Below are 26,746 nucleotides of genomic sequence, written 5' to 3'. Positions count from 1 at the left end.
GAATAGGCTTAATTCTTGTAACGTCTTTTTTGATTTTCGGTAACTTAATTGATTTATTCTAGCTAAAGTATTATTTTTGCCATGAGTGAGAAGTGCCTAACTTGCTGTAGAATTGTTAGTTCCGGGGTTTGGTGTGATGGATGCAGTAGTTTTTTCATTGGGGGGACTGCAGTGGCCTGGGTGTTGGGAAAGTGGATCAGGCTCATCAGTGGTTATGTAGGATTTGCAGCAGAGATAGGAAGATAGTGGAACAGGAGGGGAAAATTGCTGCCCTTCAGGCTGAGCTAGCTCAGGTTAGGAAATATCTGGACAGGCTAAGAAGGGAGAAGCGCAAAGAGGCTTTCAAACTTTAGGGCCAGGGCATTTGGTAGCCTGAATTGCATTTGTAACTGCTAGCCTAAATCAAATATACTGCTTACATTGTTATCTATAGTTTTACGTTAACTTACACAGTTTATAGTTAATACATACTGAAACATTCTAAATCGGAACAATAAAAATCGTTTAAACAATACTTTCAGTGAATGTAAACAGTGGAGTCTTTGTAGTTGTAATTTATTCTTATGAAATTAGCTTCGGTTTTTTATTAATAATGTAACTTGTTACTAATTACCACAGAATGTTCAGAGGGAGTGAAGTTCTGCCATCGAATAGCACGTGTCCACTTCTTCCTCAGTTCAGTATCCTTTGGAAATCTGAACACAGATACCTTTTTCCCAGTCTGGTAGTTGGCAGTACAGCCCGATACACAGCACTTATTCACCATAGTGTAAGGGACAAGTACTTTGCGGTGGTGAAAGAGGTATCAAAATAACAACAGTTTCAGCAACTCATAGCTCGACACTCAAAAGCAATCCACTCACAGCAATATACTATCGCCATATTGGACCGCTTGTCGTGATGTCATGGTGACATAGCAACCCTTGTTGGTTGGCCTTGTTTTCTCAGATGTGTCGCTACCACCATCTACATATGTACATATCCCTATCTCATGACTTATGTCACCTCAGTGTATTATTACACCTCCTTTGGGCATGTCCAGTTTTGCTTAAAAATTACCATCCAGTGTAATGAAGTACTCAGATAGTTGTGAAGATATTTAATATGATCATATCCCAGCTATTACTGAAGAATGTGGTCTAGTGTCAGATGTCTTAGAAATTAAGGAAGTTGGAATTTACCTGTTCATTTGCATCTACTGTTTGCTAAATAATGAGTGCAAATAAAAAAAGCTGTGTTTCACACTAGTGGTTTTTCCTGAATTCCTGCTGATACTTTTAGAGAAGCTTCTTTTCCTGCAGGAATGTCATAATGTTTGAAAATAATGGTCTGTATTTGTGTGCATCTGTTCGTGTAGCCTGCGTGGAAACAAGGAGTGACGTGCTCTTTGGCAGCAATCTGGAACTGTCGAGTGCACCTGAGATGCTTATTAAATGTGAACAAGAAAAAGGACAAGTTTCCTTAATGTATATAATGTAAAATCAAATTTTAATTCTGTCAGAGCCCAATGCCTTGTTTGCTTTAAATAATTTTAATTGTTTTCCATTTCCAGGAGTTATTATATCAATATCCCTCATTAATACCTTTTTAATTACTGAATGTCATGTTTTAGTTTTCTGTAAACTGTCTTCTGTTTAAACATAAGATGAATTCATGAGAGATTGAATGAGACATTTGGAGCCATTCATTCACAGTACATATGACCAGAATGTCCTAGAATTTTGTGTTATATATTTTACCAGAGATGATTGTACATTTCATGCAAAGCCCTGCTTGAGATTTTCACTCTGCAGTGGAGTGTGCGCTGATATGAAACTTTCTGGGAGATTAAAACTGTGTGCCAGACCGAGACTCGAACTTGAGACCTTTGCCTTTCGTGGGCAAGTGCTCTGTAAAGCAAGAGCTTCTGTATAGTTTGGAAGGTGGGAGACATGGTTCTGGCAGAAGTAAAGCTGTGAGGACAGGTCGTGAGTCGTGCTTGGGTAGCTCAGTTGGTAGAGCACTTGCCCGCGAAAGGCAAAGGTCCCGAGTTCGAGTCTCGGTCTGGCACACAGTTTTAATCTGCCAGGAAGTTTCAAAGCCCTGCTTATTTATGGAGTCATGATCTGCTAATAAGTGTTCTCTCATCAGTTTCTGTGCAGTGCTTTTGTTACAAGTGTATAGTAGTATCTGTTTTTGTAACATTCTCCAAATGGAATCATTAAACCAAGGTTTTTGTTGTCTTTTATTACTTTGCTTGGTATATATTGATCTAGACCACAGTTTATAATGTATTTGAGCTGTAACCACCATTGTCATGTGTGTGTGTGTGTGTGTGTGTTGGGTTTGAGGTCAATTGACTCAGTTCATAATTCAAATAGTTTTACAGATGATCTTTATGCTTTTAATGATCATCATTCCAGGATGTCTAAAATATTTATTTTGCATATGCACTGTCAGTTTAGTTTTTCAAGACAGTTGTCTGAAAATATATTAACTATTACTTTGCAGAGTTGACTGTCGTTACTGCTGATAATGTCTACATAATATTCCCAGTTGATACTGAGTATGTTAAAATGATCACATATTACTACTGTAAGTTCAGGATACTTCTGTGCCATTGAGTTTAGGCTGTCTTTGAATGTCTCTGAGACCAATATTTCTGAATCTTGTGGCCAGTGGAAGCATTCAGTTATGAATCTAACAAAGAAACACCACTAACTTGACCTCATATTTTAAGAAGTAAAAAGCACACTTGCGAGATATCAGCCCAAGAAATTGAACCTGCTTGAAATTTTTGGCCTTAATTCAAATAGTATGCAGTTATGGACTTCTGAACATACATCTTTTAAACATGCAGGTGCATTGGTTACCAACTGCTCTGAACTTTAAATTACTCTTCTCCAGAAATATTTCATGCAAATAAAACAACTTATAAATTCATGAACATGCTTTTTGTAAGCTTCTTACATCTACTCCAGTGTCACATCAGGAAGAAGGTACTCAGTATCAAAAGGTTCTCTTTGGTAGACTGACTTGTATTTAATTATTTGAAGAATCAAATTGCTAGCAATTCTTTTTATTACTGTGACTGGTTTCTATAGATCTTGTAACATTATTGTTTGTTACAATACTGAAAGTCATATATTGATGTTGCATCATTTAAAATGTGGCAGGGAACATCAGCTTGTCACAAGTAAGTTAACACACAATTAAAACATGCAGCATGTTGTGCTAACATCCCCAGTATACTGAGAACCTTCCACTCTATGGTGCAGTACACATTATTTTGAAACTTCCTGACAGATGAATACAGGTCTTGAACTCTGTACCTTGCCTTTCATGTATATTAAACATAATGGCTCAGCTATTCAGAAATGATTCACAAAACCCATCCTCACAAATTTCAATTCTACTCGCACCTCTCCTCTACTTCACAGAACCTCTGCTATATACCTAGCTGAGTCAGCACCCATGGAGGATAATATATCATGAAGAAATGGCTTAGCTATGGTTTAGGTGTTGTTTTCAGACTGAATCATTCAATCTGTTATAGGTTGTGTATAGTTTTGAAACCTCATACAGATTAGAACTGTATACCTGACTGAGAATCAAACCCAAATCCATGCTTTTCATGGGCAATGAATTTCAACAATCCTAAACTTGGAAAAAGAAGAAAGAATAGATGTTAAAGGGATGTAACTGAAATACTTTCATTTTATTGATGGTACCTATAGTACACATGAAGTTATAGAAAAATTCCATACAGAAAATTTAACAGTAAAGCTCAAATTCAATTATAATGAGACTAAAATAATATATAATCAATGCAGTAGAAGAACTTCACATGGAAATTTTAAATTTAATGCTCAAAATCATTTGTAATAAGACTGAACTAATATAAAATCAAAGCACTGAAAAGGAAATTGTATGAATTAATAACGTATTCATGAAAATAGTTGAGGAGATTTGAATGTAAGATTGTTAAAGAGCATGACATAATGGACAGCAAAAGAACTAAATGGAATAGTCAAGTGTCTTGGACACTTTTTGCCAATTAAATAGAGTTTCAAAAATAAGTTTCTGAAGTTTAGATGTTGTGTGTATTACTAGGTTTGATGTGTGGAAGTAGACATCAAATTTTAATGTGAAAACCATTCAAAAACTGAAGGTTGCTTAAATGGAGTGAAAGATGTAATTATGACTGTCATGAATACAAAATTGAGTTTGTGGGCTTTGTAACCAGGAACTGATTATAAACACACCAAAATATTTAATTGCTATGTATTTGAAGAGATAACAAAAAAAAAAAAAAAAAAAAAAAAAACACTTTGAAGACCTTATGGCAGGTGCATAACTGTCATTAGAAAACATGCCACAGTGAAATGAATTCATATGACTGAAAACGATAATATACAGAGAAGTCTAGATGAGGGTTTCTCCAGTATAGGATGTCACATAACTGATGCTCATGCTATATAAGCACTTTTTTCAGTACACGTTCTTCTAAAAGTGATGATTTTACTGTGTGTTTTTCCAGAAAGCAATGGACCATCAATGCACACTTATTAACCTATTGAAAAGACCTTGTCCTCATGATTCATTTCTTCAGAAATTTAATAATACAATTTTCTGCTAGGGCTCTATTTCTTTGGGCGAAAGTGGCAGTCACTCTCAAAGTTAGGTTGGTTATTTTTGCACAAGTTAAAACAGTGTTTAGATATTACACCCAAAGGACCAGATGAAAAATGCAATTTATGTGGTATAGTTCATTTCTGCAGCATTTGATGTAATTATTTGAACCATGGGTATATCCACGTATCAGGTATAGGTCATTTCTACAGAATTTGATCTATAAGGGGTGTTCAAAAAGAAATGAGCCAGAGTCTGGAATGTGCAAACCAGTGACAGGAGGGTAATATTGTGATGTGTGTAATGAGATATGGTTCCGACCAGAGTGTGAAATTTCACAGCCCTTTGCTATAGGGCAGGTGTGCATGTCACATGACTATACAGAGCTAGCAGCAGCATGCATCAATCATCCAATGCTGCCAGTCACATTGCAGACAGTGACATGGAGGCATTAACAGAAGATCAAAGAGGTGTTGTTCATTTTCTGACAGTGGAAGTAGTAGGAGGAATGGATGGATATTCATTGACGAATGTCACAAGTGCACGGCGAGCAATGCATGTCCCTTGCAAGGGTAAAGGTGTGGCACAAGCACTTCAGGGAAGGACAGGTGTCGTTAGCTGATGATGCATGGTCTGGAGCATCACACCACATTACCGATGACATCATCCAGCTGGTGGATGCTCTCACTACCCAGGACTGCCGGGTGACAGTGAAAGCCATAGCCACCGTAGTCAGATTGAGCATCAGAAGTGTTCACACCATCATGAAGGAACGACTGCACATGAGCAATGTGTGTGCCCAATGGGTGCCCCACAGTCTTCAAGCACACCAGGAAGCATGTCAAATGGCCCAGTGTCTTGCTCATCTGCAGTGCTATGCTCAGGAAGGGAATGCGTTGCTGGTACGAGTGGTGGTTGGAGATGAGTCATGGTGCCATCACTTTGAACCAGAATCAAAACAACAAGGTCTCCAGTGGAAGTATTCAGGGTAAAAAAAAAAAAAAAAAAAAAAAAAAAAAAAAAAAAAAAAAAAAAAAAAAAAAAAAGCCAAGGCCATCCACATGAGTGCAGGAAAGGTTATGCTGATGTTCTTCTTTGATAAAGATGGCCCCCTTCTGATACACTTCCTGCAGCAGAGGACATCAGTGAATGACCAGTGTTACTCACAAACCTTGACCATCCTTCACCAAGCAATCAAATCCAAATGACCAGGCAGTCTCACCCGTGGGGTCATTCTGCTCCATGACAATGCAAAGCCTCATATGGCAAACACAGTCGTGGCACTCCTGCAGAAATTCAAATGGAAGGTTCTTGGCCACCCTCCATACAGTCTGGACCTCTCTTTCTGTGATTATGCCATTTTTGGTCCCCTTAGAAAGGCTCTGAGGGGCAAACGATTCACTTCAGACAACGAAATCCAGCTGTAGGTGCAGAACTGGTTAACATCACAGCCCCGGGAATTTTATGAGACAGCCATTCACCACCTTGCGTCACAGTGAGACAAGTTTCTCAACAACCAGGGTCAATACTTCTAACATACAGGTATTGGTGTCTGTAATTATGCTTCCAGCTTGTTTCTTTTTGAATGCTCCTTATATTATCTGAACTGTAGGTACATTCCTTGAGTAATTATACAAAATTTTACAGTGTACACGTGTCAGTCAAGAGAACAATTTTGTGCATTATACAAGTATATCTTTCTCATCCACATTCATACAGACTTTTTTTATGTCATTAATTATGAAATTTCCCACCAGAATTGCCTAAATAGACAAAATTTTTATTGTAATGAAATATTTAAAAATGTTGTTTTTTGCTTATTCATAAACAGACTCTATTCAGTTACCAACCATTCACCATGTGGGAAAAATGCCAATTGTTACCAAGGTCACAGATTAGTGATTAATTTCATGATAGGCACCTTTAGGTGGAACCAGCAGCGTATCAGATGGGTGGCTATGTATAATGCTCTAAATGTAAAGTTTAATTTCAGTGCATTAATTAATTAATATCTCTTCAACTTAGACATTGTCTACCACATAAAAAAAAACAATACAATGTGCTATTTGTGCAGAGAAGAATAAATGTTTGCCAAACTTGTGAAGCAGAGTTAACAAATTCAAAACCTAAGCTGAAACAACTGAAATAAAGTGGGAACTCTATTACAGAATAGGATGATTTAGTTATTAAAGGAAATGGCCAAATGATACAGGCATTACATATGTAACAACTTTTTAAAAGCAAACACTTGCACATATTGAATAACATTTTAAGCAAAATGTTAACTACCTATTCATTGGCATAGAGGCTGTACAGCAGATATCAACAATTTTACCACCAGCACCACTGTTAAATTATGTGTGTGTAATTTTTGAAAGGGTAATATGGTCAGTAATGAGCACTCAATTGCATATAAGGTTGTAGATAATGAATTGCTATTTACAACTGACTTGAACTACATAAAGATCATCTGCACTACAGAAGACTGCCTAAAAGCAGAGTTGTATAGTTAGTTGCATTCTGCTCCTGGCCTTACATTAGGATCTCATTATTGCAGAGATAGTCAGAATGGTGGAGGTACTGCCATATCTCATAAAAATTGGGTAAAATATGGGGGTTTGACTTAGTTATTGAAATAAAGATAATGATTTCAAACTTGAAATTCTAGAAACCAAGATATTTATTCCTTACCTTTATTGTTTTGCAACTGGCAGTATAACATATTGTACAAAAATCTTGGAATAGTTATAAATAAATTTCACCAAAACAAAGAAATTCTTTTTTTATATTAACTTCAATGTTGATTTTCAAACTTCAAGTAATGTGAGAGAATCTCTGTTGTCTCTCACAAGATTGTGCAGTCTGAAAGATACTGTAACATTTCCCATGAGATGCAAAATCCATTCCAAAAACATCTTTAGACCAAATATTTTATGTAGCTGTTTGTTTTCTGGGGTGGCGCAGTATTATCCTACTAAATTTACTCGCTAATAACAGTATTTTGTTATTTCGATAAACATCCCTAATGATTGTCACATAAGCAGTGACATAAAGGTAGAAAATTCATGTTTTTGAATCCAGAAAGCTCTATGCAACAGAAACTGCAGATCTTTTTACCATTTTCATTGTGAAATTGCCGGCTTATTCATGTCCGGGGTAGTAATAGAGGGTTGTTTGCCAGAGTTTCCTGCTAGCATAGTGGAAGGTGTTTGCTACTGCAAGGGAGGTCTTGTTTGTTTTCTAATCTCGATGGAGGCAGATAGAGTATCAGTAATGCAATTTTAAGAAATTCTCGCTCCACCAATATGTTTTATTGCTACCTTTATTCTATACTGGTGCCCTGTGGATGTCAATATGAAACTCTTGTAGAATTTCATACTTGTTACTGCCTACCTTTTTCCGCTTCTGTCAATAATTGAATTGACCTAAGTGTGGTACTGAATGATTTTTAACTGAATTTCGTTATGAATCTTCACGCACTGGTAAATTTGCACACTTTCATGGTAGGTCAGCACAGGGAAACCGGTATGACTGGTCTGAACTTTGTCACAGACCATTTCATGGCCAAATGTGGATAAAATTTTCCTAATTCGTAATGATATGGGATACTTTGTCTTACTAAAAGAGTTATATTATCTGGATAAGTTGAAATTCATTTTTATTAGTACAGTGCATACTAATTAGCATTTCTTCGTTCATATATATCTTATATTTACATGTTGTGTTTAACACACTAATCAGCATTAATATCATCTTACACATGATTGAAAACAGTCTGACAAAGTCCGGATAGTTTTTCAATTTCACGTCTGTGCATAGTATGTTGGTAGCACTTTGTTGCCTTGCCTGTTATGCTGTGTAGCAGACTTTATCACTGTGTGGATCAGCATAATGAAAAGGCGAGGTGTCTCACTCGTTTTGTCCATGACTGTACCATTAATTTTTGAACAGAGGTACAGTTACTGAATGTCTGTAAGTTGACAAAGTTATTCCACTCTTTAAAAAAATGTGGGAAAAATAATATAGGAAATTAAAGACCTATATCATTGTTACCTGTGGTCTTTTATTTGTATGGGTTCACAGCCACTATGCATTTCTTCAGGGAAGTCATTTTCCTATCTCAACCATTTTATTTTGAGATAACCTCTTTATTTCATTATTTAGTGAATAGCTGATTTCACCCCCTTCAGTATTATCAAACTACTATCTCATACATGAAATTTGTATGTAAATAGGAAAGGAAAGTTACCCTCTTGTGTGTTTTGCCCCTGTGGCAGCATTTAACACATCAATATGTTATTTAAAATGGAAATTACCCATGGTATGGTCACAATCTTAAAATCAAATGGAGTGTGTATCATGACATAGTGACAAAGCTTTGTGTGGGTCTCATTTTTTTCCATTTCCATATGGATTTCATGTTTGAGATATTAGCTTGGTAAAGTACAAGAGGGAAAAATTAGCTAGCAGCTAAATAATGAGATAAAGTGGTTATTTAAAAAAGAAACAGCCTTTACAGGAAAATGACTTCCTTCAAGAAATTGCTACCTGTGTATGGTAAACTTCTGGAATGATTAATTGATTTTCTCGAGAGAAACCAAATCCTATCTAATGCTCAACATGACTTCAGGAAGAATAAATCTGCAACAAGTGCTATAAAAGAGTTCATACACTGTACCCTAGTTGCTCTTGTCAACAAATAAAACAAAACAAAACACCTGGAATCTTCATAGATGTATAAAAAGCATTACATGTCAACAACAGCAGAATTTTATTAGAGAAATTGTAGTACTATGGCATCAGAGACATCCTTTTGAACTGGTGTAGGTCACATCTTAGAAACAGGAAATGGCAATAGAATGCAATTAACAAGGGTGTGTTGGAACTTTCACCTCTTATTATTGAAATATTACATAAAGTGTGCTCCAGGGTTTAATTCTGGGACCAATGCTGCTCTTTTGATATGAAAAAAGTACCACTGAGTATAACTGCTACTATCAGTACACTCTTTGTGGATGATACCATTATCCTCTTTAGCAACAAAAATGATCATAATCTTCAAGAGACCATAAACAAGAAATAAGTGATTTTGGTGATTAATTTAAATGAAAGAACCATATAACCACCATACAAAAAAACTGCCTTCCTGTACTTTCATCTAAGAACCGAGAAAATTACGCCCCATATGAAAATTAATGTCTCTGAAATTCCCCCACATCAGAAACAAAACTTTTGGGATGGTGGATCCAGAACTGAAAGTATATCAACAAAAATTACATTTTGAAACTTTCAGAATTTGTATTTAGAAGAGCCTTTTCACTAAACGTGCCATGTATGTTTTCACCAACCACGTAAGAAATTAATTTAAATGATGAAATATGGCCAATAGTACTTTACTTTGTCCTAAGGCAAATCACAACATTCTGTAGGAGAAACATACTTTATGGTGCTGAATGTGCAATTTTTACTTCAGTTGCTTCATATTTAACTAAGAAAAAGTAGAGTATCATGAGAAGCTTTTTCATTTGTTCAGTGAGGAAATGTGTGACCGAAGATTATAACACCTGATACTAGGTCCACATCTGTTTTTTTCTTCTGTTGCATACTGATAAACCAGAGTGCTTCTCTCTGCTGATCTGAATACTGCCATCTAGAATAAAAGAAATTCACAAACTGAATGAATTACAGAAGACAAAATATATGCAGTTTTATACATTGCAATGTTTGACTTCATAGATAGCAATACAGCCTTATGGAAAGGGAATATGTTAAACAAGGTGTGTGGTTATAATTTATCTGTAATGCTAAAAACATGTATTATAAGTCACATATTATACTCCTTTTCAACACTACAATTCCATGAGTTTTCAGCTGTGTGTGTTTTCTGCATTTGGTGTCAAGTACAGTGCCATTAAAAGCAGCAGACACACACAGATGAAAACTTACAGAATTATTGAATTTCAGTGTCAAGTACAATGCCATCATGACCCCCCTCCCTTTCAACCACAAACATTTCTGACTTGGGGTTGTTTGCCTGCCTCACTGATATGATAGCGTACTGCAAATGCAATCACAATGGAGGGGTATAGCAGTCTGGATGATTGACCGATGTTGCCTTGTAACATCAGCCAACGTGGGTGTACTGTGCTGTTAGTGCAAATGGCCGAAAGCAAAGGGTAACTGCAGCTCTTTCTTTTCCTGAGGTCCTGCAGCTCTAGTTTATGGTTAAATGATGATACCATCCTCTCAGGTAAAATATTTGAGTTAAAATACACCCCATTTGGGTCTCTGAGCAGAGAATGTCATCTTCTGGAAAAACAAACTGGGCATTCTACGTGTCAGACTGTGGAATGTTAGATCCTTTAATGGGTAGGTAGATTAGAAAATTTAAAAAGAGAAATGAATAGGTTGGAGTTAGATATAGTGGGAATTAGTGAAGTTCAGTGTCAGGATGCACCTAACTTCTGGTAATGTGAATACTGGGTTATAAATACAAAATCAAGTTGCTGTAATGTAGGACTGGAATTTGATAGTAGAAAAAGGAAGAGAAGCAAAAATAGTAGGAGAATATGTAATGGAAGAAAGGAATTAAAGAGGAAGCTACATGGTAGAATTTTACACAGATGATTATTTAATCATTGCAAACATGGTCTAAGAATCATGAAAGAAGGTCTATATGTGGAAGAGATCTGGAGAAACTGAAATGTTTCAGATTGACTATATAATTGTAAGACAGAGATTTCAGAACAATTTTGAACTGTAGGACATTTCTATAGACAGGTGTGGACTCTGACCATAATTTATTGGTAAGAGCTGTAGATTAAAAGTTAAGAAATTACAAAATGGTAGGAAAATAAGAAGATGGGACTTGAATAAATTAAAAGAACCAGAGTTTTCTGAGAGGTCTAAAGGGAGCGTTAGACAACAATTGAAACAGGGGAGAGGAATACAGAAGAAGATAAATGGGTAGCTTTGAGAGATGAAATAGTGATGGCAGCAGAGGGTCAAATAATTAAAAAGGCAACACCTTGTAGAAATCCTTGGATATCCCAGGGTGTATTGAATTTAATTGATGAAAACAGGAAATATAAAACTCCAGTAAATGAAGCAGGTGAAAAGGAAAGCAGATGTCTAAAAATGAGATTGACAGGAATTGCAAAATTGTAAAGCAGGCATGGCTAGAGGACAAATGCAAGACTCCAGAAGCATGTATAATGAGGGGAATGATAGATACTGCTTATAGTAAAATTAAAGAGGCCTTAGAAACAAAACAAGCAGCTGTGTGAACTTCAAGAGCTCAGATGGGAAACCAGTACTAAGAAAAGAAGGGAAAGCTGAAAGATGAAAGGAATATAAAGAGAGAGGCATACAAGGTAAGTGAACTTGAAAGCAGTTTTATAGAAAGGGAAGAGGAAATAGATGAAATGAATCTGAAGAAACTTTTAAACACCAAGATCGCTAGTAAAGCATTTATTAGATGTAGGTAACTGTTTTTAGTATACAATGTTGCCATTTTTGGATCTTAAGCTTTGTAACAGCCAAAGATGGCAAATAGTGTTTGCTGAAACCAGTTACCTAAATCTGATAAATACTTTACTAACAGTCTTGGCATCTGAATGTTCAGAGTCTACACTATTGCAGGTCGCACCCACACTGATTCAGGGAATGTATAAGTAGATGAAAATGAGATACAAGATATGATACTGTGAGAAGAATGTGACAGAACACTGAAAGACCAAAGCTGAAGTAATGCCCCGGGTGTAGACAAAATTCTGTCAGAACTACCAATATCTTTGGGGCAGCCAGTCATGAAAAAACTATTCCATTTGGTGTGCAAAATACCCTCAGACCCCAAGAAGAACGTAATAATTTCAGTTCCATTGAAACCAGATGCTGACAGGTGTGAATATTACAAAACTATAGGTAATGACTGGAAAATAATGACAGGAATTCCTTATAGAAGAATGGAAAAGCTGGTAGGAGCTGACCTTGGGGGGGATCAGTATAGGTTCTGAAGGTCTATAGGAACATGTGAGACAATATTAGCCCTATGATTTATCTTAAAAGATAGATGAAAGAATGGTGAATCTGTATTTGTAGCATTTTTAGACTTACTGTAAGCTTTTCATAATGTTGAAATTTGAAAGGTAGAAGGCTTAAAATACAGGGCACAAAAAATCTTATATACAACTTCTACAGAAACTAGATGACAGTTATATAAGAGTTGAAGGGCATGCAGGAAAAGCAGTAGTTGAGAAGGAAGTGAGGCAAGGTTGTAGTCTATCTCTGATATTATTTAATCTGTACATTTAGCAAGCAGTGAAGGAAAGCAAAACAAAATTTGGAGAAAGTTCAGTGAGAGCAAATAAAATTTTTGAGGTTTTCCAGTGGCTCTGTAGTTCTGTCACAGACAGCAAAGGACTCCAAAGAACAGTTGAATGGCATGAACAGTGTCTTGAAAGGAGGTTATAAGAGCAACATCAACAAAAGCAAAACAGGGGTAATAGAATGCAGCCAAATTAAATCAGGCAATGCTGAGGAAATTAGATTAAGAAGTAAGAAACTATTAGTAGTAGATATTATTTGCTATTTGGGCATTAAAATAACTGATGATGGCCAAAGTAGTGAGGATATAAAATGCAGTCAGGGAATGACAAGAACAGTGTTTCTGTAGAAGAGAAATTTGTTAACATCTTATATAAATTTGAATGTTAGGGAGTCTGCAGTGTAGCTATGTCCAAAACTGAAATGTGGGCCATAAGCAGTTCAGTCAAGAAGAGAACAGAAGTTTTGAAATGTGATGCTATAGAAGAGTGCTGAAGATTATATGTGTAGATCATGCAACTAATGAGGACGACTCGGAGAAATGCATGATACACACTGTGCTGTCTTACAATATGTTTATTCACAACTGGTTTCGATCATGGACCATCTTTACAGTGGAAAAATATCTATTGTGGCAACTTCATGTGTCATACATGCTATTTAACCAGAAAAGTATACACTATAAGTGACTTGCAAATGTGAGAAAAAGATACTTAATATCAAAATACTGACTGAAACATTGAAAATATGTAACAGCAGTAAGTACGCAATGCCGTTGCTCAGACACTGCTAGCCACTTGGAATGAGCCGAGCGGTCTGAGGCACTGCAGTCATGGATGGTGTGGCTGGTCTCGGCGGAGGTTTGAGTCCTCCCTCGGGCATGGGTGTGTGTGTGTTTGTCCTTTGTATAATTTAGGTTAAGTAGTGTGTAAGCTTAGGGACTGATGACCTTAGCGGTTAAGTTCCATAAGATTTCACACACATTTGAAGATTTTTTTTCAGACACTGCTGTTACATGTTTTCTAGTTTTCAATGTTTCCTGCTTGCTTAAGCCAGTATTATGGCGTTAAGTATCTTTTCCTGACATTTGCAAGTCAGTTATCGCATATACCTTTCTGGTTAAATAGCATGTAGGACATGTGAAGTTGTCACAGTAGATACTTTTCCACTGTGAGGGTGGTCCATGATCAAAACTGGCTGTGAATAAGTATATTGTAAAGCAGCACAGTGTGTATCATGTATTTCTCCAAGTATATCGATGCTGTTGGTGGTCACCTGAGAAAAATGTTTAGTAAGGAAGAACTGAATAGAGCTGGAGAGAAAAGATATTTGTGGCACAACTTGGATAAAACAATGGATCAGTTAATAGAACACATTCTGAGACATCAAAGAATAATTAGTTAAGTATTGGATAGAAGTGTGTGTGTGTGTGTGTGTGTGTGTGTGTGTGTGTGTGTGTGTGTGTGTGTGTGTGTGTTTGGGGGGGGGGGGAGGAAGGGAGGTAAAATAGTCATTTGGAGATGAAGAGGCTTACACAGGATAGTGCAGCATAGAGAGCTGCAGCAATCAGTTTTCGGACTGAAGACAAAAAAATAAACACACACAGTGCTATTAGTACACTTATCACAAAGTGTCACAAAAAAGCAGTAGGGATAATATACATCGTGTGCATTTTCAGACTACATATAAACAACTGCACTAGCTTTCAAGAGCTGGGCATAATCAAGATAACATAACATATTTAATGCCTTATGAATTACAGAACAAAGTAAAACTTAGTTGCAAGGAATTTGACACAAAACAGTATCAGAAACAAATAATTAGAAAAGTTCTCTAATTGAAGATATCTGTTTAAGAAAAGTAATGATACAAACAATAATAAACCAGTTACATGTGGTACTGTTCCCCATAGCTGGCACACATGATAGACAATAATAGCATGCTCTCTCTGATACCAAATGTTTCGAGAGCTATTGTCTCATTCCTGTCCTAACAATAAGTTATGAGGCTGCATGAAAGAGCTGTTCATGGTACTTGATAGTATGTAATTTGACTTCCCAATACATTTCAGACATGATTAATAGGAGTTAGGCTTGACCTTTCATTCGTGTGGTGTATGTTTTCACCTGCATGAAATTCATCATCCACCAGAGCTGTTCAAAGCATACAGATATTATTGCCTATGAAGAAGTTGTACATGTGACTGCAGTATTTTATCCCTATAAGAACCTTGCATCTGACTACCAAAGAAACAGTGAATATCTGAATGCCGAGGTAATGGAACTGGTGTCCTCACTAGGACCCCCCGATGAAAAAATTGTTTTCCTTACATTATGTACTGGCTCCTACTGTCTTCCTAGACAAATGTGGAATTAATGGTGTTCATCTGAGGAAGACACATTCATTCTTCAGTCTCAATGTTGCTGATGCCAAAATAAAGCAAACAGGCCCTTCTCTGTAATGCCCTGGATGGTAGAGTACATTTTTCACCTTTGGAATATAAATCAACTGTTCTGAACTCAAATACACACATTAATCCTTGTTCCACAGATCATGAATATGACATTTTGTAATGATGTGGAACGTGCCACTTTAACATAAGTTTTCTTTACACAAAATATCTTTTTTTTTCTTTCTTTTCAGTCACTACTTCATTTCTAAAAATTCATGTACTGACTGCTTTTAAATCTTGGTTGGCTATCTGTCACAGTTTTAATGCTATTTGGCAAATGACCAAAGATCTTTGTGGCAGCATAATTCACCCCTTTCTGTGCCAAAGTGAGACTTAATCCAGAATGGTGAAGATAATCCTTTTGCCTAGTATTGTAGGTATGCACTTCACTGTTATTTTCGAATTGGGATGGGTTATTAATAACAAATTTCAAAAGTGAATATATGTACTGCAAAGGTACTGTGAATATCCTGAGTTCCTTAAATAAGTGTCTGAAAGGTGATGGTGGATGGGCTCCAGCTATTATTTTGATTACACGTTTTTCTGCAATGAATGCTTTCTCTCTTAGTGACAAATAGCCCCAAAATATGATGCCACATGAAAGCAGTGAATGAAAATAGGCATAGCAGGCTAATTTCCTGATATGTTTATCACCAAAATTTGCAATAACTGTAATAGCATAAGTCGCTGAACCTAACCATTTCAGCAGATCATTGATGTGTTTCTTCCAGTTCAATTTTTCATCAATGCACACACCTAGAAATTTGAATATTCTGCCTCAGCAACAGACTTCTGTTTATAGTCTATATTTATCGATGGTGTTATGCTATTTACTGTACAAAATGGTATAAACTGTTTTTTCTCAAAATTTAGTGAGAGTCCATTTGCAGAGAACCACTAAATAATTTTCTGAAATACATTTGCCTGTTTGGTGTGATTACTATACTTGTATCATCAGCAAAAAGAACTAGCATTACATCTTCATGAATATAGAGTGGAAAGTCATTAATATATATTAAGAACAATAAGGAACCCAAGACTGAACCCTGCGGGACACCATTCTTGATACCTCCCCAGTTAGAGGACTCTGCTGATTTTTGTAGGCTATCTGCACTGATAATTTCAACCTTCTGCATTCTTCCAGTTAAGTATGAAGTAAACCATTTCTGCACTGCCCCACTCATACCACAAAAATTCAGCTTATCTAGAAGAATTTCAGGGTTCACACAATCAAAAGCCAATGAGAGATCACAAAATATCCCAGTGAGTAATGTTCAGTTATTCAATGCATTCAATATTTGATCAGTGAAAGCATATATAGCATTTTCTGTTGAAAAGCCTTTCTGAATACCAAACTGACATTTTGTTAGTAATTCATTTTTACAAACATGTGATGCTACTCTTGAATACATTACTTTTTCAAGAATTTTGGATACAGCTGTCAGAAGTGAGGTAGGGCAGTAGTTGTTAGCATCAGACCTCTCCCCTTTTTTATGCAATGGTTTAACAATAGTGTATTTCAGTCTATCTGAAAAAATGCTGTGTTTCAGTGAGCTACTACATATGTGACTGAGAGTTCTTTCTTTACAAGCATTAATCCCAACTTTGTGGGGTCTGCTGCTATGGTCAACCAGATGTGGCATGTTAATTTGAAGGGGTGGCCAGATGCCCTTCCTGTCACCAATGTGACTGAGAATCCTACGTATTAAAAGCTTTTAGTGCGCTGTTGGAAATGCCATCAATTCCATGTGAGCTTTTACTTTTCAGTTAATTTATTATATTCCTAATTTCAGTAGGAGGGTGGGTTGACTTTCAGTTTTATCAGATTGCATAGGTATTGCCTCTTCCATATACTGCCTTGCACTTTATAATGATTAGCTGGATCCTGTTTTCTCTACCACACTTAAAAATGATTGTTAAAAATGTTTTCTACTTCTGACTTCTTGTTAACAAACTTTTCATTGACTCTGATAGAAATATTGTCTTCCTGTGCTCTAGTTTACCCTGTTTCCCTTCTAACAATATTCCAAATTGTTTTAATTTTATTATCAGATGTGCTAATCTCAGACATAGTGCACATACTTCTGGACCTTTTTAATAACTTTTCTTAATACAGTGCAGTAGCTTTTATAATGTTTCACTGCTTCGGAATCAGTACTCCTCAGTACGTAGTGCACATACTTCTGGACTTTTTAATAACTTTTCTTAATACAGTGCAGTAGCTTTTATAATGTTTCACTGCTTTGGAATCAGTACTTCTCCTGATACAAGATCCATTTCCCTTTTCTGTTTACAAGATATTTTTATCCCTTTAGTAATCCATGGCTTTTTACATAGTTTCTTACAATTATATTTCAGTTTTTTCTTAGGGAAACTGTTTGCAAATATTCTCACAAAGGTATCATAAATTAGGTTAAATTTTAAATTAACATCAGGTTCCCTATACACCTCATCCCAGTCCAACTGTTGCAAGCTTTCCCTAAAATTTTCAATTGTTAAATCATTAATTGAAATTATAAAAGTGCCATTATTTAGTTTAAGCTCACATGCACATTCTATATGTTGCTCTACGCAAAATTTTTTAGTTTCCAAATTTTTCACACTGTGGCAGATTTTAACATATATGGCAACTCCTCCCCTCTCAATAGTATCTCTACTTACATGAGCTGAAAGCTTATATCCACCTACATTTACCATTTCCATACATGTGTCTACATGATATCAAACATGCACCCAGTCAAGAAACTCCAACTCTTGAGATAGCTGTGTAGACTATTATATGCCAGTTATTTGTCCTGATTGTTTGGCCTGACCTTGGCTTAAAATCATAATTTTTCGTGCATCAGAGCTGTCATCAAAGCCTTGAACTGCCATTTTGTGATACATTCAGTGCCTTTGAGTTTTGAGTCTGTTTTGGAAGAAATGCAAGACATGCAAGAATATCACCAAGCATAAGAGCATGCAGATTGGGTCTTTGTGGTACTGTATAGTATGTTACACCAAGAGATTGTATTCTGCTCACAGCAAAAATGCAGGTATCACTAAGACACTGTGGGTCTAACACACTTTTTTGTTCTCTTTGTTGAAATATATAATATTAATCTAGTATACTTGATGATGACAATTTTTCTGTATGTTTACTCATCTGAACATGTATTATTAACTGGTAACAATTTCAGAACAACAGCAACACTCACAAATATATGCATAAACAAAAAGACTTTTCACTATGTGTGTGTGTGTGTGTGTAGGTGTGTGTGTGTAGACACATGCATGTATGTGCGAGGGTGCATACATTAATAAACTGAAATCTTGATTTATTACATGAATATGCATAATTATATCTGGATATTCATTGCACTTGAAATCTTTCAGCTGATGAAATGGACCAGGCAGATGAAGAGCTGAGAGAAACAATACAGAATATTTGGCCTCTTCAAGCAAAGAAGATGCTAGATCTTCTGATACCTAGGAAAGAAGGTGAGTAATGGGTGCGAATTTTACATGTGGATAAGAAAGCAGACATGTTATACAATAAAATACTGTACATATATCCTCTCTCAAATTCCAAGCCTCACAATTTTTCTGATTACCACAGGTCAAAAGGTTTTTTTTTGGGTTCCATGGATGCAAGTTGTGGGTATATCACTAGGATGCAGAACAATCAAATTCATGGATAGTTTTTCCACTAAAAGCCAACTATTTACATCTATGTTTGCTCAAGCAATAAAAAATATATTTGATAATTTTGTCTTGACCAAAACTCTATTTTTTTCTTGGTCATTATTGCCCATACATGTTTCAGTGCTATTACACCATCCTCAGCATGTTTCTATTTCATTAGAAAGAAATATAAATGTTACAAAAATTTTGATTGTTAGCATCACTGTTAGGCTGTTTGGATTACAGATGATATATTAATACTGTTTGTTGTTTCCAACACAGTAATTATTTTTTTAGTATATTCAAGTTTTCATATAGTATATTCTCTTGGTAGCACTTAAATTTCATCACAATTCAAAGTCTTTATGCACTATCCAAAATTTCCTGTAAAGAGTGGAAAGACTTACCCACAACAAAAATGTTTAACTATATATTAAATTTAGTAAGTCCACCGAAAGCTGATCGGACATAGACTGATATTGCATTGTATACCTCTAGGCATGAATATTGCACTTCTGTCAGTAACCAGGTTGAAATTTTCGACTTATGTGTCTAACTCATGTTTATGTGTTGCATCATGAACATGGTATACAATGTCCATTTGTGTATAGAGTAATTCTTGGCAGTGGATCACATAAAAGCAAATATGTATCAATGTGACATCGCCAATATCCTGAGATAATTGAATAAGTCCCTACAGGAGCATGTAGCATAAACCCTGGTCATGATTCTGATCACTTTTATGTTTATGATAAAAATTTTATTTTCTTGTGGTAACTTTCCTCAGAATATTATAGCATATAGCACAAGTGGCTGCGAATAACCTATGTAAGCAAATTTTTTGTGTTGAACTTAAATCATTCATAATTTTTTGTATGAGGGATTGAAAACATTGCACTCTCAATATTTCTTGGTCTCTACATAATATAATATGCTTAAACTCGGTAAGTAAATTTGTGACAGGATACTTTCCGGGACTGGATCAGATTCTGAATGTGGCTCTCCAGCAGGGATACGACTTCCTCAAATCCTGCCCTGAAATGAGATCCATCCTTCATGAAATCCTCCCCACTCCACCAAGAGTGTCTTTCCGCCATCCACCTAACCTTCGTAACCTCTTAGTTCATCCCTATGAAATCCCCAAACCACCTTCCCTACCCTCTGGCTCCTACCCTTGTAACCGCCCCCGGTGTAAAACCTGTCCCATGCACCCTCCCACCACCACCTACTCCAGTCCTGTAACCCGGAAGGTGTACACGATCAAAGGCAGAGCCACGTGTGAAAGCACCCACGTGATCTACCAACTGACCTGCCTACACTGTGACGCATTCTATGTGGGAATGACCAGCAACAAACTGTCCATTCGCATGAATGGACACAGGCAGACAGTGTTTGTTGGTAATGAGGATCACCCTGTGGCTAAACATGCCTTGGTGCACGGCCAGCACATCTTGGCACAGTGTTACACCGTCCGGGTTATCTGGATACTTCCCACTAACACCAACTTATCCGAACTCCGGAGATGGGAACTTGCTCTTCAATATATCCTCTCTTCCCGTTATCCACCAGGCCTCAATCTCCGCTAATTTCAAGTTGCCGCCACCCATACCTCACCTGTCATTCAACATCTTTGCCTCTGCACTTCTGCCTCGACTGACATCTCTGTCCAAACTCTTTGTCTCTTTGTCTTTAAATATGTCTGCTTGTGTCTGTATACGTGTGGATGGATATGTGTGTGTGTGTGTGAGTGTATACCCGTCCTTTTCCCCCCTAAGGTAAGTCTTTCCGCTCCCGGGATTGGAATGACTCCTTACCCTCTCCCTTAAAACCCACATCCTTTCGTCTTTCCCTCTCCTTCCCTCTTTCCTGATGAGGCAACAGTTTGTTGCGAAAGCTTGAATTCTGTGTGTATGTTTGTGTTTGTTTGTGTGTCTGTCGACCTGCCAGCACTTTCATTTGGTAAGTCACATCATCTTTGTTTTTAGATATATTTTTCCTACGTGGAATGTTTCCCTATATTATATGCATATATATTATGATGTACAGCTTACAAATATATTAAGTCACAGCTTCAACTATACCTACATACATACTCCACAAGCCACCATGCCATTCATGGTGAGGGGTACCTTGTACCACCCTCTCCTCTTTCAGTCACAAATGCAGCAGGGGAAAAATGACTATCTACATGCCTCCATATGATCCCTAATTTATCTTGTCTTCATAATACTTACACAGGATGTACATTGGTGACAGCAAAATGACTCTGCAGTGAGCTGCAAATGATAGTTCTCTAAATATTCTCAGTAATGTTCCACAAAAAGAACATTGTCTTTCATACAGGGATTCCTATTTGAGTTCATGAAGCATCTCTGTCAGTAATAAATCCGGCAACACACCTCTGAACTGCTTCAATGTCTTCCTTTAGTTTAATCTAGTGAGGGTCCCAAACATTTCAGCAGTACTCAAGAAAGGGTCACACTTCTGCAGGATTTCCCAAACTTTTCCTCTGATGGAACACTTTGAGAATCCTGGTACTTTGTATGAAAACCTTGTTTATTTTGAAGGTTAATAAAATTTTAAAAAATGGGAACTACTTTATTTTTAAATTGTAATTAGTAACACAGAAATCATAAAAAAATGTAATAAATAAGGAAAAATGTCAAAAAATGCCATGTTATTAATAATTTTTCAGAGCACTTATTCACTTCCTGCAGAATGCTAGTGTTGTGCAGAACACAGTTTGGGAAACCCTGCACTAGTGTCCTATCTGCAATTCTTATAGATGAGCTACACTTTCCTAAAACACTCCCAGTGAATCAAAATCTGACAATTGCCTACACTACTACTGAACTTTATATCACTTTGTAATGTTATGCCTAGATATTTCATCCAGGCTGTGTCAAGCAGCACAGTACCAACATTGTATTCAAACATTATGGGATTGTTTTCCTTGTGCTCTGAATAAACTTATATTTTTCTACATGCAGATCAGCTGCCATCCATAACACCACATGGACATTCTGTCTAAGTTATTGTGTATCCTCCTGCAGTCACACAAAGCTGACACTTTCCCATACACTATAGCATCGTCAGCAAACAATCACAGATTGCTGCTCACCTTATCCATCAGATCATTTATGTTAGTATAGATCAAGAGCAGTCCTATCACACTTTTCTGAGGCACTCCTGGTGATTCACATGTCTCTGATAAACATTTGATGTACAGGTTAGAGCCACCCACATGTGCGGGAAATTGTTGTGTATGCTCAGACCTTCATTAACTGTCTGCAGTGGGGCACTGTGTCAAACACCTTCCAGAAATGTAGGGTTATGGAATACGCCTATTTCACTTCAGCCATGGTTTGCAGGATATCATGTGAGAAAAAGGCAAGCTGAGATTTCGATGAATGATGCTTTCTCAATCCTTCCCGATTAAAATTTAGGATATGCTCAAGAATTCAGGAGCAAACCAATGCTAAGAATATTTGTCTGTAAATTTCTTTTACTCTTCTTATATACAGGTATCACCTACACTTTTTTCCCAGTCATTGGAACTATGTGCTGGATGCAAGAATTGATAAATGTGGGCTAAGTAATGGGCTGATGCTGAAGAGTACTCGTGTAAAACTGTACTGGGATTCCATCTAGATATGACAACTTATTTATTTTCAATTCTTTTCAGTTGTTTTTCAACAGCAGGGAAACTTATTTCTGTGTCCTCCATATGGGAGTCTTTGCAATGGTCAAACAGTGGTGTGTCTGTACAATCCTCCCACATGAATGATTTTTTAAAAGTGAAATTTAAAACTTCAGCTTTCCATTTGCTGTCTTTTACTGCCCTGCCAGATAGTCAATGTGTGACTGAATAGAAGCCTTTGGCCTGCTCAGTGATTTTATGCGGGACCAGTATCTTCCACATTTCATGGTGCCCTAGAATGAAGAACATTCCTAAAATCTTTCCAACCTCTTCTAGGGTGGTATTTCCCATGCAATTTATAAAATATCATAGTCCATCCATGAGCCTTATCTTCACTCAACCCAATGTCACCTGGGTCAAAATCCTGTGGAAAGTTCAGCTTCAAGGCTTATCCTACACAACCACCCAGCACATCATATTGAAGTCACATTGCAGGCATATCCTATATCAACAGTAGTGGTACCATCTGGGATAGCAATGATGTCATATGCCATCTCTGCTGTAACATGTATGCAGTCTCATGCTGCTGTAGCATATGGGGCTCATATCTGATGGAACAAACTGAGGACATTAAGCGTTATCTTTAACATTCTGTGTATAAATCCTGTAGGTATCGTAAGGATAAAAATAGATTACACAACTCCCAGGGAGACATGTAAGTAATCATCCTTTCCAAATTCCCACATTCTGTGTGTGAATGGAACAGGAAGAAACCATCATATAATGAAATGTCAGTCTGCTATTACTTTCAGAGTCTAGTTTTAAATGTAGATGAGTTGTTTAACATTTTAACAAGTGATTTTGTGATGTTACAATGTCTATTCTTGATGATGCTGCATAAATAGTTATTTAACAATCCTGATCACATTACTGAGTAACTATTTGCTACTGCATATTTGTGCATGGCTGTTTAAATTAATCAGTGTAATGTCATTGGATGAGCATTTTACTACAGAGGTGTTCATGTACTTGCCCTGAAATGCTATGTATTAGTACTAACGTCAAATGAATTAGACTGATTTTATTTTCTGTGTGGTTGTACCTGAGCTTCATTGTTTTTTGTTTACCTGCAGTGTGCAAGAAGAAACATTTACTAAACTGTTCATCCATTACAGCTGAGTTTATCCACTTTGATGATACTTGTCACATCATAAAAACAGTTAAAGTTTGAAAAAACCATTGCACACTAGTATGCCACAGCAAATAGTTCCTTAGTAATCAAGCATCCTCCTCTTTCTGTGTTGAGTTAACTATTATTTTGTCATTTTATTATTTCATTCACAGATGGTAAAAATATATATCTTTTTGAATCTATGGTTTAAGAACTCAGGATCCATATGGCTTCTCTTCTTTAAGGAACTAAGGTATAAAAATTAAAAGGAGGCCTTTTTGTACATGCAGTTACCTTGTTTCATTGGACATTCGTACTGATGATAGTTATCAGAATACTTCTCAAGACTTCACTGAAATAGAGAAAATTTTGCTTCTGTTGTTTTAATTGAGTATACTTACTCCTGCTTATAATTTCACAAGATTTGTGAAACTCTCATTTTAAAAGATTTTGTGCTTGTAATTTTTTTTTTTCAAAACTTCTTTATTCTTTTGTGTAAATGATCTGAGAGACCAAGGCCTGCTTAAATAACATAATGCACAGCTCACTAGTTTTGATCCTGTATTAAATGATGGCATGATACATGGGCCAATCAGGTGTGGGTTCTAGCTAATTGCAATGTTCATTGAGGCAGATGCAAGGTTGATTCACAGTCTCTGCCTGAGAACACAACTAAAATAAGATAATATGCATAAGAAACTTTTTATGATTCATAGGCAAATGAAAGTCGTATATTTCCTCCCTTAAGTTAATTGATAGCTACATTATTTGGAAGGGAATCTGGTAACAGAGTTTTAAAAAATGTCAAGTCATGAAATACAAGTGTACCCAATGGTCATGGGACAAGCACTGGGAAAAAAAGATATGAGAGATGAAGATCTTGAACAAATACAGAACATTTGTCTCCATTCACATTTGTAACTTCTTAGTGTATTACTTATGAAGAAGTTGTAGATGCCTTTGTTGGGAAGTTGACAATTATATGATGCCAAAACTTTCTCAAGTTGTGTAAAAAATGCTACTGATCTCTTCTACAGTGCTTCTGTTTGTATTTATGTCTCAACACTGAATGATGCTATGTTTGACCAGAACATTACTTAATTTTTTAATATTGTATCCTAACATTATACCCTCTATGTTCAGTTGCCATCTTTGAAACTTTATTATTTTTATGAGCCTAATACATCGTCCTCCACCCTTTAAGGAAAACTTAGAGTGTAGCTTGCTTGTTTGTATGAGAAAGTATTTTGCCTTTGAGAGATTTAACTTGTTACTTTGTGCAGAACAAAACAAGCCAAAGCTTTTTCTAAGTATTGTGATTTCATCATTTTACAAGAACAATTTTCCATTATTCTGAATGACAAACAGTAACAGTGCATCTAAATCATCAATAGAAATGTCTTCACTTGGGATTCATCTTTGTGCTTCTGCTTCTACAAAATGAGCTATTGTGGTTGGTGATATCATATTTGGAATACTTGAAGGGCATTTGGGAGAAGTGGTGTTCAAATACCCCTCCAGACATTGTGATTTATGTTTTTTGTGATGTCCTGAAGCTGATCAATGAAATGTTCAAATGGTTCTTTTTGAAAGGACATCTATGATTTTCTTTCCCAGTCTTGCTGTGACTCACCTCACTCACTCTTTCAAATGACCACGTTAACCCATGATTTTCCTTCCCTTTCCTTCCAAACAAACCTGTGGAGTAATAACAAATAATGAGTGTCTGTGGACTAAATATTGTTGAAAATCAAGCTATGTTATCATTTCACATTTTTTAAGTCAGTCAGAAAAGTATTTCATTTTCAACTTGAATAAATCTTATTTCTCTTGCCTGTAAATGTGAAGAGGAAATTAAAAATGAAAATTTGTCACAGGCTTAATTTACTAAAGATGAAAACCAGATTTAGTCATATATATTCATACATTAAATAAATTTTTCAGGTTATCAGAAGTAGAGAATTTAGAAAGGGTACACACTCACATTTAACATAAAATCGAAAATCCTAAATAGAAAATTTTCATAGCTGCATCAGTTATCAGAAGCTCACATTTCTCAAAGTAGCTCCTCTATCACAATAGAATGTGTGATTGGCTGAGGGAGGGTGCTAAATTGTCATCATGGTACATCTGCACATTTTTTCCTCTAAATTCTTCTGCAGTTCTTCTATATTTTCTGTTGTCTCCTGCCACTCAACTCCAATGTGTATTTGCATCATTCAGGCTAACTCCTCCATTCCAAATATGGCATGTTAATGGGATTGGTTATCCAGGCAGGTTTCATCTCCTTCTTCCATTATTTTTATGTCTTTACTACACGGTGTCCTCTCCTTTTACCCTCTGACTTTCCATTAGAAAATAGTTAACAGTTGTTTTTTCAGAACACTGGATTCAGTGGAGCATAGTCATAATTGAAATACATTTTTATGCTATTTCTCTCTAATGAAACTTACATTTTGTACAGATTAATGTGGCCAATAATGTTCTGTACTGACCTCAAGCATAAAGAGACTCAGTGCATTGTCTAAAATTACTTTCATAAATAAGTAACTTCACCTCTCTTCCCAGCCAAAAGCTGCTACAATTTCATACATTGTTCCCATTTCTTTGAAACTTTTAAAAGTTTCTTTTGTTTCTGAGGTTAATTTTGATTCAGAGTACACTATTTTTGTACCAGTTTGCTAGTTTAAAAAAAGTAAGACTGTGGTAACTGACAGTGTCAGTGCTGCTATATTGGTCAGAATGGGAGGTCAGTCTGTACTAGACTCGGAGAATGTAATAGAAGCTGGAGATTACAGAAGCCAGATTCATCCTATGCTGAAAATTGCTTAAACGAAAACCACAAATATGTAATTGATGTGGAAGTCCTACAGATAGAAGAAAA

The 26,746-nt window shown here is 36.3% G+C and overlaps 1 protein-coding gene across 1 annotated transcript in view; it reads left to right on the top strand.

Moving 5' to 3' along the window:
- LOC126249256 (voltage-dependent calcium channel type A subunit alpha-1-like) overlaps positions 1–26,277 on the top strand; it is a 205,341-nt gene extending 179,064 nt beyond the window's left edge. Inside the window, exons 8-12 of the mRNA XM_049950911.1 lie at positions 18,764–18,868; positions 18,987–19,284; positions 25,807–25,834; positions 25,928–26,139; positions 26,244–26,277. Of these exons, the coding sequence (XP_049806868.1) occupies positions 18,764–18,868; positions 18,987–19,284; positions 25,807–25,834; positions 25,928–26,139; positions 26,244–26,277 (677 nt within the window). The remainder of the gene's footprint in view (positions 1–18,763; positions 18,869–18,986; positions 19,285–25,806; positions 25,835–25,927; positions 26,140–26,243) is intronic.
- Positions 26,278–26,746: the final 469 nt, after the last annotated feature.

This window comes from Schistocerca nitens, chromosome 3, assembly GCF_023898315.1.
Source record: "Schistocerca nitens isolate TAMUIC-IGC-003100 chromosome 3, iqSchNite1.1, whole genome shotgun sequence".
NCBI classification, from domain to species: domain Eukaryota; kingdom Metazoa; phylum Arthropoda; class Insecta; order Orthoptera; family Acrididae; genus Schistocerca; species Schistocerca nitens.
This window is presented reverse-complemented; position numbering and strand designations above follow the sequence as displayed.